The sequence below is a fragment of the Cydia pomonella genome, chromosome 7 (genome assembly GCF_033807575.1).
Source record: "Cydia pomonella isolate Wapato2018A chromosome 7, ilCydPomo1, whole genome shotgun sequence".
NCBI classification, from domain to species: Eukaryota; Metazoa; Arthropoda; class Insecta; order Lepidoptera; family Tortricidae; genus Cydia; species Cydia pomonella.
Window position 1 is genome coordinate 2,692,489 of NC_084709.1, and position 19,903 is coordinate 2,712,391.

General features: G+C 35.6%; 1 protein-coding gene across 1 annotated transcript in view; it reads left to right on the plus strand.

The window, feature by feature from the left end:
* LOC133519475 (cardioacceleratory peptide receptor-like) overlaps nucleotides 1-18,224 on the plus strand; it is a 54,192-nt gene extending 35,968 nt beyond the window's left edge. The window contains exons 9-11 of the mRNA XM_061853480.1: nucleotides 7,133-7,313; nucleotides 13,688-13,820; nucleotides 17,540-18,224. Of these exons, the coding sequence (XP_061709464.1) occupies nucleotides 7,133-7,313; nucleotides 13,688-13,820; nucleotides 17,540-17,680 (455 nt within the window). The 3' untranslated portion in view covers nucleotides 17,681-18,224. The remainder of the gene's footprint in view (nucleotides 1-7,132; nucleotides 7,314-13,687; nucleotides 13,821-17,539) is intronic.
* The last annotated feature ends 1,679 nt before the right edge of the window (nucleotides 18,225-19,903 follow it).

Below are 19,903 nucleotides of genomic sequence, written 5' to 3' on the forward strand. Positions count from 1 at the left end.
AAAAAACTTGTGCGCGCTGGGACCCCCATGGTCCTAGAGTTTCAACGCCAAATGGTACAAAATGGTACTCTCTACCGAGGCTCTTATATTTATTACGTTTCAAAATTTCGGCGCTTTCTGCCGCTGCGCCCGCTTTTACATTAGTCCGTTGGAAGTGGGACGGTGCCAGTGTGTCTCTACGCACACCTAAGTACCTAAGTTTACTAAGTATATCGCGCTCTTCTCAAATATACGTAAAATTACCTTCTCTTTCAGATTATATCAATGATGGTTATTAGAAATATATACACCGTGTTTTTTTTCCGTTAATTTCAAGGGTGCATCCCTGAGCTTACATTAAGTAACTTTCTCAAAGACACCGGTATTCTAATTAACTCCATTTCGGAGATAATCAATATTTAATTTTTATCTTATAAGGCCTTTACGAGCGTGTACACTTGGCTAGTGCCTGTTTACATATTGATTAGTGTTAAGTATGAGTTAATACATTTGCTACTAAACGTAAATACTATCTCGGACGATTGATGTTCAAAATGACATTGGGTTTTCAATTGTTTCGTTGAGTTAAATGTAATGCCCGTGTTACAACAACGCTATATGCAACATTTAATTACTTTTTATAAAAATACAAATAATTAAAAAAATTAAAACACATTATTATTATTAAATTTCCTTAAATGTACTTACCGATACCCCGAAGTTAACGGAATTCAATAAAAACACGGTGTATGTAGGTATATTATTATAGGTTTGGCATGGGTAAATTATATGGAATTTTAGATCTGCTCGAAGATTAATGATTACAGAGATTTATTACGATCTGACATGATCGAAGTCAATTCGTACGAGGGCTCTTTATTAATAGTGGCAGCGCTACGCAAAAAATGCAGCAAATTGAGTTAAAAGCATGAACGTCGGTACGATTGATTTTAAGGCCATTTGAATCAATTTGGCTCTTAGAAAAAAAAAATCGAGAGGTGTTATGACGTCATCTTTTTTGTTAGGGATTTTCTTGTTCAAAAACCTATCGTGTGTGTGGTATTAAATAAAAAGGTTTTTGGAGCCAATTCTAAAAATATATTACATCATTACATTTCGCTCATTTTTTATTAGAATTAATAGGACATTACGATACAAGTGCGAAAAATAGGAAATTCGAAACGAGTAGCGATAAATTAAAACACGACCGAAGGGAATTACCGAGCGAAAGTTGCGAAGTTGCGAATTACCTATTCGCACATGTATCGTACAACGTTTTACAGTACATATGGCCCTTTAAATGTTCGACACAGTAACGTAATATGCTAATTTTCGCACTGGTGCGGTAAAGTAGCACCATATGTACTGTAAAATAATTTTCAAAACATACCAAGTTTGGGCTTCTCTAGATACAAAAAAATTGAATGGTATTATATTTTTATTCTAGTCTCTTTTTAAACTGAACAAAAAAAATCCTATACAAAAAAAAAGACGTCATAACTCCTCTCCTTATTTTCGGTTCTACGAGGCAAATTGATTAAAATGGCCTAAAGATCAATCGTACTGACTTTTATACTTTTAAGAACATTTGCAGCATTTTACTGAATTTCGGAGTGTACCGCTAGGACTATGATATCATTTGGGAGGAATATGATTAATTGAATACCATACATTAAAATGTTGGACATTTTTGAATATATATTCAAAAATTAAGTATGTATATACTTAACGATACTTAAATGTTATTTTCTATACCCACGTGTTTTTATTGGTAGCTTTAATCCTTTCATTTTAGCATAAATTTAATCATATTTTTATTTTATTTACTCGGTACAAAATGTCTTAATTTTCCTAAAAAACAAATGTCATTTTTATATGCCATTTTTTTTCACCGCCATATATTAAATATCAGAACTGAAAAGATATAAATCTACACGCGTTTTCGCATAAACACGTCCACTAATGACGAGACATGATGTTGAACATGATGCCGCACGATAGAGAATGTCACATAAAATGTTTTAACACGTGACAGATGACAAATATACTGTTTCAACCTTTAGAGCATTCACCAACTGGAGACGCCTTGTTTATAATTTTCTATACGAAACAGTCTGCCAGTTTTTGCGGGGCAGGGGCACGTCAGATAAACGTCAGTACAATAAGTATGAACATTGGGCAAGGTTTTCGACACAGAGGTAATCTCTCAAAGGCGACTCCGATTGTGTTGCGACTGCAACTTAATATTATATAAAAAACAATGCAGTAGCTAAACGCAGCCGTCGGGCTCGGCTATTATTCGGAGGCTTTTTAAAAGCACCAATAGGAGCGCTCCACATAATCTGTATCGCGGCCAATTGGAAGCATTTAAATCTAAACCTTTTGTACTGATCAAATCAAATATTGCAAATCACTCTTTCATCATCCTCCATACTATAAACACCTATTTTCTACATTGAACCGTTTTGGCAAGAACCCTTGTAAACCAGTACCTTTGGGATGATTATACTTCACTTCAGTATAAATCGAAGTTTTATTTAAGTCGTCGAGATCCTGACCTGCACGGCGGCTACAGATTGTTAAATGCTCTAAGATTTCAACTGGAAAATATGAAACTTTTGCCACAACAAAGTGATTTGTGAAACGCTTTTGAACAAGAGAGCATGAAAGACGGAAAATATTTTGGTACAATCTAAACGATTGAGCTGCCAAAATATTGTGGGCGTTGTTAATTTTAGATTCTTAAGATGTTCATTTATTTTTAAATTACCTACGGTATTGTACTTTTTGTGATATTTACAGCTTTTTCCTTATCGTTTAAGATAGGTTTTTGGGTCTCTGAATACTTGCCACGATGGTACAAACAAAAACCGGCCAAGTGCGAGTCGGACTCGCGCAGGAAGGGTTCCGTACCATTATCTATAAAAAACGGTCACCCATCCGAGTACTGACCCCGCCCGACGTTGCTTAACTTCGGTGATTGGATGAGAACCTCGAGATTGGAAAGAAATATTTATTTTATTCTGTTTTTAGTATTTGTTGTTATAGCAGTAACAGAAATACATAATCTGTAGAGATTTCAACAAGCTAACTATCACGGTTCATGAGATACAGCCTGGTGACAGACGGACGGACGGACAGCGAAGTCTCAGTAATAGGGTCCCGTTTAACCCTTTGGGTACGGAACCCTAAAAATGCTACACCCATAGAGTCCGACCAAGTTATGTTGGCAGTGATTTTGATAGCCCAGCCTGTGCAAATGTTAAGTAAACGTCATAATTTTCTGGAAGTTTAACGTTTACAATAACACACACAAAATTGCTGCCCAGTTATCTTGCGTGTAGCATTTACAAATCAATCTAGTCAAGTCCATAAGTTAAAACAAACTTAATGTCTTATGTATGTTATGGGCATTAGATGACCATATCTATAAAATATATTTAGAGGTAAATAATAACTAAATTCCTACATAGAATAAAATATCCTTACTTTTAACTTTTTTTTTATTATGCGTTTAAAATTATGGTTTCAGTCCCCGCGAAGTTTACGGGCGGCTGAATCCGTAAGGTCTGTGGGATGTTTTATATTTCTAATGAAATATGTGACACTGGGGTGATATTGTGTTGTTATGAAAAGTGATGGTGGTAAAACTACTACTTACTTTTAACTGTCGATATGGGCGTGAAGATCGGTAACTTGAAATTGGTCTGATCGCATATGTATAGGTACCGACAATATGCATCTGAAAAAGGTGCGGTCAAAACTGTTAGAGTCTGTTCGGAAAGAGAAGAGACGTGGAATGTATTGGGCCCCATACATTCCACGACTCTTCTCTTTCCGCACAGACTCTAATAAGTTGGTCTCGCAAAATTACTATCGGATCAAAGTACGAACGGGAAGATGACGGAAACACTTTGTATTACGGCTTGAAAATTTAATCAATGAAGCTAGAACGAGAGGTCTCTGCCCAACTGTGGGCTGAGACCTTTCGAGAAGTAAGTTACATCACTCATATCTTGATTGGTAAACTTCATTCTAAGATGTATTAGTACTTAGGAATATATCAATGTACATACATTATTTTTCTTCAGTTGAGTACGGCACATGTAGCCGACTGCAGCGTAGCAAATAGGGGGAGTCCAGCCTGTCCCCTATCATTCTCATGATGGTGTTGGGGCTGGCGCGTATCCGGCGCACCAGGGAAGTGGCCTTCTTGCGGATAGTGGCATAGAAGCAATCGATCCTGGCTTCGGCAAACATCCCTGATGCGCTACAGAAGCGTGGCAGTCATCTACACAAGGCATATTTTTCTAACCGTATTAATGAAAGAGACATGTAGTCTATCGCGCGGGCTAAATACTGTCGGGGTACTCCTGTACATACTTTTAGGTATTAAATAGGCTTATAAAAAATACCGTCTCAATATATCTTGAGTTGACTGTACCTAGACGTCCCATAACGGAGTCGTTGACCGAACTTTGAATGGAAGTCCCATGAAACTTTATCGAATGGGCCATAAACATTGTTTAGATAAAAGGTTAGACGCGTTAAAACGTCGGGCGTTTCGGAAAATCTGTCAGTTTTGCATAAATAGTAGAAGGCGACCTTTTTTCCGAGGTGTTATAAAGTTTTATTAAGAAATATATCATAAATTCACGCAGTTTACAAACCAACCCTAAAAATGTCCCATTAAATATAAAATAAACAGGTGTGGGTTGGACACTTTCCTTAACAACTGTAGCATTAGATATGAGATATTCCGGAAACCAACAATTTGACGCTCAATATTTCTGACACTTATGCCAAAACAGTCAACGATATCATTTTTGATAAAATAAAAAATATGTCGCACTATATTTTTGAGTTTTATCCCCAAATAGCCAACACTTCTGGGTCAAAAACATTTTTGTAAAAGTTGTGCGACATCCTTTGGTGATTTTGAAATAAACAGACTAAAACGACTTATTTTTGCACTGTATGAATATGACTCTTTAGTGTAAGACCTGAGTGGACGCTCAAAGCAGAGCGTTCGGCGGGGCGTGCAGCGTGGCGTCGGGCTCACAAGTGATTTGATCAGCGTGCACTGCGACCACGCCTATACGTTTGCATTTGTTTAATATGCACGCCGCACGCCCCGCCCCGCTGCGGGCCCAACTCGAGCGTCCTCTCAAGCCTTATATTTATACTTACCTTCTACTGCTTTAAATTTGTATTATAAAATTCTTATAAAATGTATCCAAATCACTAACTTTAGTAACGTCCACGAAAAAGACTCCAGTTTTCCCAAACGTTTTTGACTCATCTAGCAGAACATTAAATGCATCATTTCTATTTGTCATGATATTCATGATTATGGGGAGACTGCCGTACAAATTATACTAGTACGCACTAATGACATGTAATAAATCGAGTGACCGAAAAACTAAATGGGTGACTTGTCGCCCAGGTAATTTATATTATTCCATTTAGAAGTCTAGCTGCCCAGTGAGTATTTATGTTAGTCCAAATAGTGGTCGGTTAGATGAATCATCTGAGTAATTTATATTGGAAGGAATCTAAGATGGCGAATATTTATGAGACATATAATGTCCAAGGGTCGTTTATTATAGTTTTTATGGTTTGGGACTTAACGCATAGAAATATTGCCATAAAATATTAAGCCGTTAAATTCTAAGAATTGTACATAGTTTTAGTGAATTAAAAGCTTTAAGAAGTGAATTTTGAAACCTTGACCTTGAACATCCTTAACATAACTAAAAACGTCATTGGGTATATTTAGAAACGCATGCGCCAAGGGCTCAAAATGTTTTTAGTGACAGTAAATTGTTTAGTCTTTTGACAGTTATTGTGCCAAACTTGGCGCGCTTTAATAGTTTCTAATACCACACCATTCGTATGCCATAGAACTTGGCCTATATGTGAAATATTTAAGTATCATATTTTATTAATTAGTTTTAGTATAAGTACATTGGAACCGCGTGGAAACCGCCGGACGGAAGCCGTGGTTCCCGGCGTCCTGTACACTCTTGGCAACGGTCCGTCCTAAGAGAGTTACGAGCGGTCGGGTTGAGCTGGAGCGAGGCCAGAAGACGAGCTGAAGATAGGAAGGCGTGGCGCGAGCTTGTGAAAGCCCTTTGCACCTCTGGGGTGCTTTAGGACAACAACTAACTAACTAACTAACTAACTATAAGTACATTGCCATATACCCTAACTGGGTTCATGTGAACTCTAGCTGTGTAAAATGCTCTTTGTAAGACCTTATGTAACACATGATTATAAATGCAATAAATGAATTATGAATTATATTTCATATTAATGTGTTGTGTGGTATACTGCTCAAGTATAGGTATAATTATAATGTAACATTAAAGCATCATAATCAACGATAACTGAGCAATCAATAAGATATAAGAAATCTAATGTCGAGAATTTTTGTGTCGAAAATTTATGTTTGACTTACACCGCCGGCTGTCCTTTTCTTTAAACAGCCATCTACTTCGCATCGAGTGAATTTAAAAAGACCTGTACCCCTAGTGTAAATTTATTCGTTAGCGAGACGTGACGTACGCGTTTGCGTTGTGTCATTTTGATGGGATTTTGAGTTTCCAAAACGTCCCGCTTGGCGCGCTGTTTCTAAATCCCATACAAAACGAGACTTAACGCAAACGCGTACGTCACGTCACGCTATCGAATAAATTTACACTAGGAGTTCTGATCTCAAAGAGGTTCCGTTGTTTTACTGTGTTCAAACAATATAGGTACGGTAGAATATATGTAGCTGAACGTTACAGACAACCTAATGTTATATTGTATTTTTATTATGTAAGTTATTTGATATCCACAATTATTGTTTGAAATGCTGTTAGAAAATGCACATTCATACAAGACCAGATTTATTCGTGTCCACACTTTAGTACTAAAGAGGTTAAATTGCCTCGGTCTCCATTAATCAGATCAGTTCGATGTCATCCTAATATGCCAGTAGCATCCGTTTTACATGAATATTCCCGAATTTCTGCTCAATTAAATTGCAATTAGTGGTTGAACTCTAGCAAAATTAAAGGCAATTTATATACGCCTACGAACATTACAATTAAAACACAGGCTTGTATAAGTAAATGCGTGACATCTAATGGAACAATTTTTTTCTCAGTGTTCGTACTATGCTGGTCCCCCTACATGATCTTCGACCTACTCCAAGTATACGACTACGTGCCAGACACGCAGGCCAACGTGGCCATCGCGTCCCTCATCCAGAGCCTCGCGCCGCTCAACTCCGCGGCGAACCCCGTCATCTACTTCATATTCTCCAACAGAATATTCCTCAGTTTAAGGTGAGTTGACAGAATCAATTCCCTGCCTTAATTCATCTCTTCATTCAATTCTATAATTTTGAGAATCTGTGCAACGGAAATCATGACTTCATTTCTGTAATGTCTGTATTCGTCTCTTTATTCTGTAACTTTAATATGATCATCATTACTAGGACCAAAATTTTCATTCACATCGTCCGCTTGCTCTTATATCATTTTAATCATTTATTCGTTACCGATAAAGCCTGTCATCTCAAATTCATCACAAGTAGCAGCTCTGTTTATATTATAGTAGCAGATTCAGCAGTATCATATATAACAGCCATATGTACGAGTATAGCAATTTTAGACCTATCGTCTATAAGTACTTTATATTTTCTATGTACGAGTACTAGGACATTTTTCACTTTAAGGTGACCTCAGGAAGTTGTTTGTCCTTATCGCATTCACTCGGAGCCGTAGCATGTCTTTCGTTATACATGATCTTCGGTTTACTACAGGTATATTCAATATTCATGTCCTCAGTCGTTAGTGTCATCGAAATAGCAGCAGTAACATTGCCCAGCCGCAAGTAAATTCGATATATAAGATTATAACGCCAAGAAAATAACTTTGAAATCATAAACATACCATGTCTAATATATTTTTAGTCTTGTAACCCTAAAATCGACGACCGGTTGGGCCTAGTGGGTAGCGACCCTGCCTACGAAGCTGATGGTCCCGGGTTCAAATCCTGGTAAGGGCATTAAAATTTATTCGTGTGATGAGCATGGATTTTGTTCTCGAGTCATGGGTGTTTTCTATGTATTTAAGTATTTATATATTATATATATCGTTGTCTAAGTACCCTCAACACAAGCCTTATTGAGCTTACTGTGGGACTTAGTCAATTTGTGTAATAATGTCCTATAATATTTATTTATTATTAAAATCACTAGATACAGTAGGCACAAAATACAACAAACTATTTCTCGCGAACTTTCAGAAATAATACGGGAGAAAGTCCACTACAAGGCGTCAAACATCATTCCATCATTGACTAGTGACGCGTTGACCTATTTTCTCTTGAAGGGCAGTAGGCAGCTTGATATTCATTACTTTTTTTTTCCTTTATTTTTCCTATTGCAGTGATAAGTCATTTGTACATGTCGTCCACACAATTTCATCCAACTTAATTGTTGACGACACAAAGAGAGCGCAAAAAAGTTCCAATTTATAAAGTCGTATAACAAAAGCTTTTGCATGTGAATTTATACGGAGTTAATTTATGTTTGACCAATTGCGAGGAGTGAATATGAAGGTCATACCTGGTAATAAACAACTTTTGCCTAGTTTGGGGACGTTACCAAAATTTGCTATTTTACGAATAGTATCAAACATTTGGTCCCAATGTCCCATATGATATTCAAATCTGTTCCAGTGATATATAAGCCTAGGTAACAGCGTGTGACTTTCAATTCGGAGGTCACGGGGTTCAACCTTATGTGAGATATATTTCATATGTACCCGTCGCTTTTCGGTGAAGGAAGACATTGTGAGGAAACCGGACTAGACCCCGATAAGGCCTAGATTCCCCTGTTGGTAGGAAGGTCAGATGGCAATCGCTTTCGTAAAAACTAGTGGCTCCCATGAGCCATGGCAATAAGCCGGGACAAACACTTGGAAAAATAAGTCAAACTTGTCTCAGTATAGCCTAGACACTTACCCTCTTATTCATAAACGTGTACTAAAGTTACGATGGCGCTAATAATCGTTTGTCCATCCATCATCCCAATACGTCGGAAAGGGACAAACGATTATTAGCGGCATCATAATTTTAGTACACGTTTATGAACAAGGGGGTTATAGGTTATATCAGTATTTATAGATACAAGTACATATCTACCAGCTCACAGCGTACAGTTAAACATAACGAAATTACTCTGTACGTAGTTTCAAACACGTGATATGCAAACCCACTAAACTTCCCTGGTTTCAGCCACCCTTTGACAAATTAGCTGCTCCAGCAGTTACTCATAATTCATGATAATTAATTTAAGAATATCGCTGGAATTCACAGATGAATAATTAATTCCTGATTTAAAGCACTGAACTTGCTCTTTCCGCCTATCCCGAGAAGTTGCTAAACATTTTGTTTTGAAATTTAATCAATTATCGCTTTTGTTTTATCGACTTATATACAAAATATTAACAAAGCTGATAGAAGTGTCTACTGAACAAGTCCATTTAAACAAACTTTTGAATAGATTCAGAGTTACAGAGATCCTGCTATAGAATTTATAATATGCTCGAGTAGCTCCAGTCATTTTACGGATTGAAAGCATGGCAAATTGGAAATCATTTATAATTAGCTGATGTTTATAATTAAACAGATATAATATCATGATCGATTCTAGTATTATATACGAAATATAATCCAACAAAGTATCGTTATATGGTTTCTGGTAGAAATTGGTATACTACTACTAATACTGTATTCACCTACAAATGTTATTCTGTAGGATTTTATTTAAAAAGCATCTAAGCAAAATACTACTTAGAAATCGTGTTAATGTGATATTTAAAGAATCTAGTTATTATATTTTATAATACAATGTTTTGCGCAACCGTATCTTTACTGAGCTAAATATGATAGCACATTGCATAGCAATATTTTGGCATAAATGAGACGAAATGATTAATTACAGCCCAAATAGATGAAGCAGATAGCTCATTTTAGATATATTTTGGGTCACGAGCACGGCAGTAATGTATGTAATACAGCATACCTATTCATCTTTCTTAATGAATAATCTGATATCAAACCAAAAGGCGTTTGTTTTCTATAGATATCCATTTACCTATGGATGTGTGAGTTTTAGTACTTGCTTTTTTATATATATAAAAAGTATTGCTTGCTTAGTAAATGCACAAAGCAGTTTAAGTATTGCACAAAGTGTTACGTATATAAGGATCACAGGTTTAGTTATTTTGTTTGTCTATGAGCAGTTGAGAGAATGATTATTTTCGTTTTGAGCACTTTAAAAATATAATATTTATATGTAGGGACATATATTACTATAGTTTCTGGCCGCGACTATTTAATGTGCAGCATAATGATTATGCGTAATAAAATGTACCCTAATTATTTCCCCGGGACTCAAACTATTTCTATATCAAATTTCTTCTAAATTGGTTGAGCAGTTTAAGCATGATAGATAGACATAGTTACTATCGAATTTATAATATTCCTCAAACCTTATATTTAGGTAGAAAATCGATAACGATGCAAGTTACATATTATTTTCCTTTGTATGTATGTATGTATATACTTTATTGTACATAGAAATAAAGACACGAAAAACACAGTTACAGAGTAAATTAAATACAACAAATGCGAACTTATCCCTGTATGGGATCTCTTCCAGTTAACCTAACTTGACTTTGTAACTAGATTGTCATAAATGCAATTTTAATCATTGGAATTCGTACTTCTTTGAAGAGTTGTTTAAGTAATACTTTTTACGATTGAAGATTTTTTGTTTTTACTTTCGAAAAAGTTTACAAAGGAACTGATTCGTCTGAATGCTTTGTTGAATTAAATTTATGTAGAAAAGGACTCCACACATACGTTATAATGAAGATGCAACAATTTGAAGAAATTTAAACCGGTCAAGCGTGAGTTTATTTTACTCGCACACCGAGGGTTTCGTACAAACTTTGAATTATCCCGTGTAACTATAAAGGCGAAAAACTTTTAATCAGAACTACCTAAATTTATTATATTTGTGTACAGCGCCATCTATCGGCATATTGTTTAACTAATTTGCGCGATGTAATGCACGTATGTTGGTTTTTTAACGATAATTCTCTATCATGTGAACCAATTTCAAATTTTTTTTTTTTTATTTGAAAGAAGGTGTCTTTAATGTGATCTCACAGAAATTTCAGGTGTGATAAATTTACATAAAGTTGGTTAAATTGCAAACTGAATTCGGAAACGGTTATTGTTAATAAAAAAATATATATCAAGATAGAGATCTGATTATATGTTTCCTTTAAAATTTATAGTAACGATAATATTATGTAAAAATATCATATTTTTTCTCCACTAAACTTCGGATATAATAATTTCACTTCATAAACCACTACTAAAAAATTATAAAAAATTGTTCTGGAATGGTTAATTTGAGCTCTTTCAAATAATACCCCACTTGACCCAGTTAGTGACTGGTTTTCGCTCGCTATAGAACCAAATAGAATACACCACTATAATATAAATCCACTATAATATTCATTGTTCCTTAAACCTCATATACACGCCAGTAAAAATATTGTAGTAAAGAGATAACTAAGAGTTGGTTTATGATCCATGAAGTGACGCATAGCTAAACTGCAGTTTAGTGCCCTAGGGACCGCAATTAGTGCGAGAACAGCGCTATTAATGGAAATATTTACTTTCCCATCGCCATTTTAAAAGTTTACTCACACTACTACAAAAAACCGCACAACGCGCGAGTCAGACTCGCCTACCTTTTTATTTTTTAGAAATGTATACTTTCTGATTTTTCCCTATAGATAGATAGATAGATAGAATACTCTTTATTGGCACACCTCAGTAAAAATATACAAGAAAAATAAACCATTGATTAAATTATAGTTTGTTGTTTAAGAAGATACTATTTTATATTTCTAGGTCGACGGAAAGTACTCTATACATATACATTTTGATTTCCTTGAGAGTGTCGAAATATACGTTTTTTGCGGCATAAATGGCCGTATCTTTTTTTATGTTAACTTCTTAGAAGTTTGATTTTTTCACAGCTTCAAGAGACCTGTATAAGTATAATTTAATTTTAACTCGATATCTCCACGCGTTCTCGAGATAAAGGGTCTTGACAGACAGACAGACGGACGGACGGACAACAAAGTGTTCCGCTTTTCCTTTTGAGGTACGGAACTCTAAAAACCCTTATAGGTACCTACACAGATTTCTATTCTAATTCAACTTTTTTGTTTACATTAAAAATTAGGAACATTGAAGCAATTTGTCCAAAATTTTGATTTCTACTGCTAATTGTTCTGTTATACATTGGTAAAAGAAAATGACGAAGAAACAGGAATTGACTAATTCCAATTTAGCCTTGATTCGATTTTGGATTCAAAGGAAAAGCTAGGAGATGGCAGTGGCATTCATAACAACTGGTTAAAAAAATGAATTTTTTTTCCCCAAAATTGGTAAGAAGGTTCCAAATTTCGGTACCTAACTACAGATATTTACCAATCCCTTTGTAGTGAAAAAACATAAGTTTTCGTTAAAATGTGTTTTTCTCGACAAGGACAATTATTGCAAATCATGATGAAGATGCTACTAAAGCTTAATAGCCTCTTTCTTGGTTGATATTTTAACATTAATTGGTCTATACCAGTGGTTCCTAACCTTTTCAATTCTGCCACCCCTACGACTAACCAGGGAACCCGATTTTACCCCTACTCCCAATAAATATCAATATTCTTTCTTACAGGTCTAATTTCTGTTATATTTAATTGAGCTTATTACCCCCGTAAAATACCAGTTTTACCCCTACGGGGGTAATTACCCCCAGGTTAGGAACCGCTGGTCTATACGTTATATGCATACAGGTAAAAATTTCTTCCAAAACAATCCAGGTTGCTTTATCTTTTGATGTCTAAACCTTTCTCATCGAATGATGGTAACTGACAGCTCTTTCAAGTCTCATTTGGTTGGGCTTCTATTATAATATTGAAAAATATTTTTTACCGTACTTTTATTATTTAAATGTTACATTTCTCAATCAATTAAAATGTGCTAAACTAATAAAAATGTCTACAGATATTTTGCGTTACAGCTACTCTATACACAGTGTTTTTTTGATTTCCGTTAATTTCAAGGGTGCATTCCTGAGCTTAAATTAAGTAACTTTCTCAAAAACACCGGTATTCTAATTAACTAAATTTTAGAGATAATACAAAATTTATGTTTATCTGATACGGCCCTTACGAGCGTGTACCTTAGGGCTTGTTTATTATATTGATTAGTGTTTTGTACGAGTTAATACATTTGATACTAAACATAAGTACTATAAGTATCTCGGATGATCGATGTTCGAAATGACAGTGATATGTCACAGTTTTCAATTGTTTGGTTGATTTAAATGTAATGCCCGTGTTACAACGACACTATTTATAAAAAATATACATTTGCAAAATTAACTATACCATGTAGTTTTCTTAAACGTACTTACAAATACCCCGTAGTTAACGAAATTTAATAAAAACACGGTGTATGATAATGAACTGTCATAGGGAAAATCATTCGACGTGAGAAATATAGCCATCCTTTTCCCGCTACCGCCTCTATTTCGTCTGCCCATCTAAAATAAATGTTGTTCTAGGAACATCCCCCCCTACAAATGGTTGTGGTGCTGGGTGCGCGCGAGCGATAGTCCCGTCGGCAACGAGTCGCGCGCGCACACGGAGCTGCTGACGTCATCACACAGGCGGACGAGGCGCGACCTTACAGTCAGGGTACGTAGGCTACAGTATATAATGTTAAGAGTTGCTGACATCATAACATCGTGGGGCATTCTGTCAGGGTATTTGGACTAAAGACCAAAACCAGCGTCGGTCAGCATCTGATGATCGAAATCAAGAAAGAAGGAAAGAAATATCACGTCGTAGGCGACAAGATACCAACGCTCGATAAGCGCCAGCAGAGTCTCATCTCTCATCTCTCTCATCTAAGAGAAACTACCTTCTGCCAGGGTGGGGTGAGTATAGTAGTCTGTGTCAAAAGTTGCTGGCAGGTGTTGGCGTCATTACGTCGCATCGCATGACATGAGGGCAATAGGGCATGGCATGACTTTATTGTCAGCAGAGTATGTGGAGCTAAAGACTGATATCCACGTGTTTCGAGCGTTGTCGTAACGTGATAAAAATCGACGATGACGACGTTTGAGAAATTGCGCCACGATAGTAGGTAATCCTTGCCCGACGACGGGCATTCTACTGACGAATTGGTTTACCAGACTATGGACTATCGGTGAACAAGGCGTAACTTCAAGTTCTGTGTTTCCGACATGATATTTATGGCTTGGTAAGACGGTCATAAACGCATCACTATGTGGATTATTTTTCATATAGTGATCTACATGGTGACATTAGTAATATATGTTTTTGTTTATATTTAAAATAGCTCTGAATATTTTCACCGAGAAATCACTTAGGTACTTCTGTGTTTCAGCGTATTTTCAAATGAATAGATAATATTTATTGCAACGTTTTTTTAAATCAGTATTGTTGTGAAATTCTGATAAAACTTTTAAAAAGTGTATTTGTATATTCACCGTTTGAAACAAACTCAAAGCGAGAGTAATGATATTCAACTCCACATGTCAGTCGCTTTGTTTATCATACGCTCGACTGAGCTAGGGTCTGTTGTTAAAGTAACAAAAAACTGCAAAGCATGCATCACAAAAAGTTTGTAAGTTGGCGTCAGAGCGTCGCGGATACACGCCATTATTTTACATACGGAAAATAAATCGTTGAAAATGCTATTCACAGACAAAGGTTATTCATCTCCTGACTCTGCTTAGCACATCTACTAAATAAATCAAGGCATTGGCTGTATAATGCATCATTTGGTATTATCCTCCAGAGACTCACAGTCCTAGCTATAGTTCACTTATTCAGTTTAATTATTTTCAATCGGAACGGGGTTCCATTTACGTTGTATCGCTAAATTTCCACAACAAAAAAATATCAACTCTTTATTAAAAATCAGTTGGTTAAAATTTCAGTAGCAAATATCTTCAATGTTGTCGTAAAAAATAAATAGAAGCATTAATTTGTTGTTTTTTACTTGCACAAAGGCTGTTCATTACGATTTTGTGCATATCCATTACGACGGAGTAAGCGTGAAGAGTAGAGTTAGGTAGTAACTTGACCTGCTTACTACTAAAATAACTTTATTAAAATTTACTAGAATTAAATGCTAATTAAGAAAAATGTTGGTGCCATGACCAGGATTAAATATATACTCGTAATTATTTTAAAACACCTTTTTGTATTGTTTTCTGTAAAGAAGGTGTGCAATAAAAAGTATTCGTATTGTAATAAAAACACAAATTGTATTTTTTATTGTAAATACATTTTTTACTACATTATAATTACATTTTTAATCTAGCCATGGTTTCAATTAAGTGGGTCTCATATGCACCTAATAAACCTAATTTTTTCTACCCACAAACCTTAAGGCTTCTTCTCTCCTCACCCCTATTTCTTTTAGTTGTATCCTTATTACTACTGCAACTGTTATTGAAAATAAATGAAACTCTGCAATCTTAATCACAAAAGACTATAAAATGATTTGTTTTTCTTGCTTTTTGCAAATTCATAGAACTATGTATCAATTCTTTAAAAAATAAGGTATAATCTCGCCTTGAAAACGGAAGGAAATTACTACAAAAAGAGGACTTACAACAACAACACGTGAAGTGAAATCTAGTGACAACTAGATCCCGAAAGAAGTGCAAAAGAAAAGTTCTCAGATAATTACTTTAAAAACACTTTAACCTCGAAAGCACGAATAACGGTATACAAACACGTTGTCACTAAGAAGTTTGTTGATCATAGCGCCTTCTGTTGGCAAGTAGAAAAACAACGTGAGACAGCAGCATCAACGCTGAACCCAGGTTTCCCGCGTACGCGCACAATATCAGAAGATTCGGGTCATTATCGATAGAGGGCGTAAATATAAAAACTAACAATGGATCAGGTCCTACAAACTCTAAAAGATATCCAGCTGAACTTATCTAAACAAAAGCAAGATATGATAGACATGGAGAATAATATTAAGGAATCTATAAATAACAATATCGATAGTAAATTTAAGCATATAGAGGAAAAAACAAAGAATTTGGAATTAAAGATCGAGCAACAACAAAAAACTATTGACATTTTAGACAAACAAATAAGAAGAAAAAACGTCATATTTTTCGGAGTCGAAGAAAAAGAAAAAGGCTACGAAAATTTACTTTCTATCATTTTAGACATATTAAATAAAAATATGAAAATATCATGCAAAAAGTGGGAAATCGAAAATGTTATCAGAATGGGGAAAAATACGGGAAAAATCAGACCTGTGGCAGTCACAATAACAACTATGAGCCGAAAAATAGAGATACTTAAAAACAAAAAATCGCTTGAAAACACGGGAATCTACTTAAAAGAAGATTTCTCCCCTACCATATTACAAAAAAGAAAGGAATTACAGGAAACCTTGAAAAAAGAGAGAGACTCTGGGAAAAGAGTAGCTCTATACTACGACAAAATAATAGAATTGAAACCTCGCGGCTCAGGATCTCGCACACCCACCGAAAGAAATATGAATAAGAGGTTTTTGTCTATTTCACCTGAAGAACCGGAGAAGAATCATCGAGGAGTCAACAACGAGACGACAAAACAAGCACCAAGCACAAGCAATATGAACCAAATACCAAAAAGAAATAAAATAAATATCGAGTCATATGTAACTCGTGAACCAAAAAGTACAAATTCCAATTCGACTTTAAATATGTAAAACTACAAACTCCGCCAAATAACAATTAGCAACGCCCGCCCCTCCAAAACGCACTCCAAAGCGAACAAGACAAAAAAAAAAAACAAAAAAAAAAAACATTAAAATTCCCCAAGCCGGCTGGTCACCGTGGGGACAGCGACCACAACCCTTCAATTGAAAATAAAAGTAAAGACAAATAGTATTTAAAGACAGAGGATTCAAATTGGAGGAGGCCTTTACCCAATAAAGTGGGGTTCCTTTACATAAATACATAAACAAAAAACAAGTTTAAATATTTACTAACCAAATAAGCTTAAAGAAGAAAATAGATATTATTTAAAATAAATTTAGAAATAGCAGTATGTACAAAAGAAAAATATTCCAAGTTTGTAAGTTATTGTTAAGGAAATAAAGAGGCTTTTTTAAAAAAAAAAAAAATCTCGCCTATGTTTATACTATTCCCCCGCTCTCGTCCGTAAAGTCAGTGCGGGGCAGTCAGTCGTGTTGCTAGACGGACTTGTGCTGCGTTGCGCGCGCGAGCAAGCGAAATTCTATTTCAAACGCATAGTTCTGCGCGCTCGATCTTTTGTAGCGGGTGTTTCGGTGAGGGGTATAAGCTCCGCCGACACGCGCGAGGTCGTTGGCGTCGGGTGCAGACTTAAATACTAACCAGCCACCTTCTCTTCAGGTAAAGGAAGAAAGCCTAAAGTTCCCCAAGCACCGCCTGAACCAGTGCAGCACCAACTCCCGCAAGGTTCGGCTCCACCTACCGGAGCATCAGAACAACAACTGCCACCCGCAACGGATCAGAGAGGACACCTTCTTATAGACTAAGTTCGTATTACTAGTGTAGTAAGGTTGAAAACTGATAAGTTGCATATGTCTTTGTTCCTAAACTCATATACAGAAGATCTAGTGAACTGACAATGATACTTTAGTTTCTACTGTGGAATAGGGTACCTACTTTTATCAAGCGATTTGCACAAATACTAGAACGCAACAATAACAACCGTCTGAGAGGCACCAGTATAAACTGGTCTCTCGCAGATCCTACAATATGACACTTCATGGGCAATAGAATGATTCAAACCTGGAACGAACTCCCAGAGGACATAGTATCGGTCCAAAACGTATTGACGACGAATCAACGAAATTAACGATAAAATAGACAAGCACAATCAAGGTAAAATTTTACGAGTACCGCCTGAACTAGTGCAGCACCAACTCACGCAAGGTGCAGCTCCATCTGCCGGAGGATCAGAACAACTGCCACCCGCAGCGGATCAGAGACACCTTCTTATAGACTTACCCCCTTATTCATAAACGTGTACTAAAGTTACGATGCCTCTGATCATCGTTTGTCCCTTTCCATCATACCAATACGTCGGAAAGGGACAAACGATGATCAGCGGCATCGTAACAGTACACGTTTATGAATAAGGGGGTAAGTTCTTATTACCATTATAATAAGGTTGACAATCTAGATGTTATCCATATGTGAGTATCGAAGTTGCAGATGTCTCAGTTCCTGAACTCTTATCTAGGTACACTGAGTTTTTTTTTAGCATTAAAAGAGGAAACAATCTTGACGACCTTAACGTGTATTATTATTGAAAAAAAACCTTTTTAAAAAATAAGTCACAGAAAATATTTAAGAATGATATAGCATTTATTATTATTAACGTTCTTTTGGTTTCATAATAGGTATGTAGTTACAATTTTTTAAAGCGTTTTTTAATAAAAATACAGGTCAGTTGGTTTAGCCCATTTCGAATGCTAAAAAAATGAAGGATATAACAGAATCGAATGTAATTCGGTATATATTCTATCAGTCATATAATTCAACCGTATTTTTTATCCAAACAAAATAATGTACTTAAGCACAAAACCAATATGAAAAGTTGCCGAATGAGATTTTTTTTTAAATATTACTTTTATACTATTTGCTTAAAGAAATAAAATTGGAAATCAATCCTTCGAAAAGTCCGTTGTGTGGTTCGGGACATAATATATAGAGTCTCTGCTATGCAAAGGTATAGTAAATCCGAAACAGCTAAAAACTTTCAAAACTGCCCTCGTAAATCGGACTGTAATAACTTTGTAATTCCATTATTATGATTAAGGCTGCAAAACCTTATTGATCAAACGTTTTTTCCCTTAGCTGACAACAGTACAGTAGGTGCCTTCATAATTTAGTATATTCCACGACATATAACAATACAATCCATCCATTTATTTATAACACAAAACTAGAGTCAGACGAAGGTAACTCCGTAGCGATGTTGATAGCACAGACTGTGCGAGTAAAAATAATACTTGCACAGTCTGTGCCATCTTAATTGCTGCAGAGTCAGCTTGGTCTGACTGTAAAAACAGGTTATGAAATTGTTCTGGTGCCATAGGTTCATAGCGCGGAGTTCTTGAAAAGTCCTATCGCCTTTTTAGATAAGAGTTTACCGCCATTTATGGTTGCCAAAAATTTAATTAGTGATCTTGAGGATGTTTCTAGTGACTTCGGCGATTCTAACATTGTTTTTTTGACTTTCGTTTGTTTGAAAAAAATCACGACCCTAAGTCTAAAACGTACTTCGAAAATTTGTATGAATTTATAGACATAAGTAAATTCAAATCCTGGTAAGGGCATTTATTCGTGTGATGAGCATGGATATTTGTTCCTGAGTCATGGGTGTTTTCTATGTATTTAAGTATTTATAAATATTTATATATTATATATATCGTTGTCTAAGTACCCTCAATACAAGCCTTATTGAGCTTACTGTGGGACTTAGTCAATTTGTGTAATAATGTCCTATAATATTTATTTATTTATATTTATTTAAGTAAGCTAATTTATTTTTGAGGGAACGGGAGGGCGATTACATTTTAAAATTGATAAAAATGATATCCGCGGTCCAGAACACGCACATCCATCTCGCTCAAACTTACGGTCAGTGAGAGTGAGAGAAGTACACGAACCTACGGGACTTTAAAGGGAATAACTTAATCACAACTACATTTTAAACTCTATATAGCCAAATGGCTAATCTATATA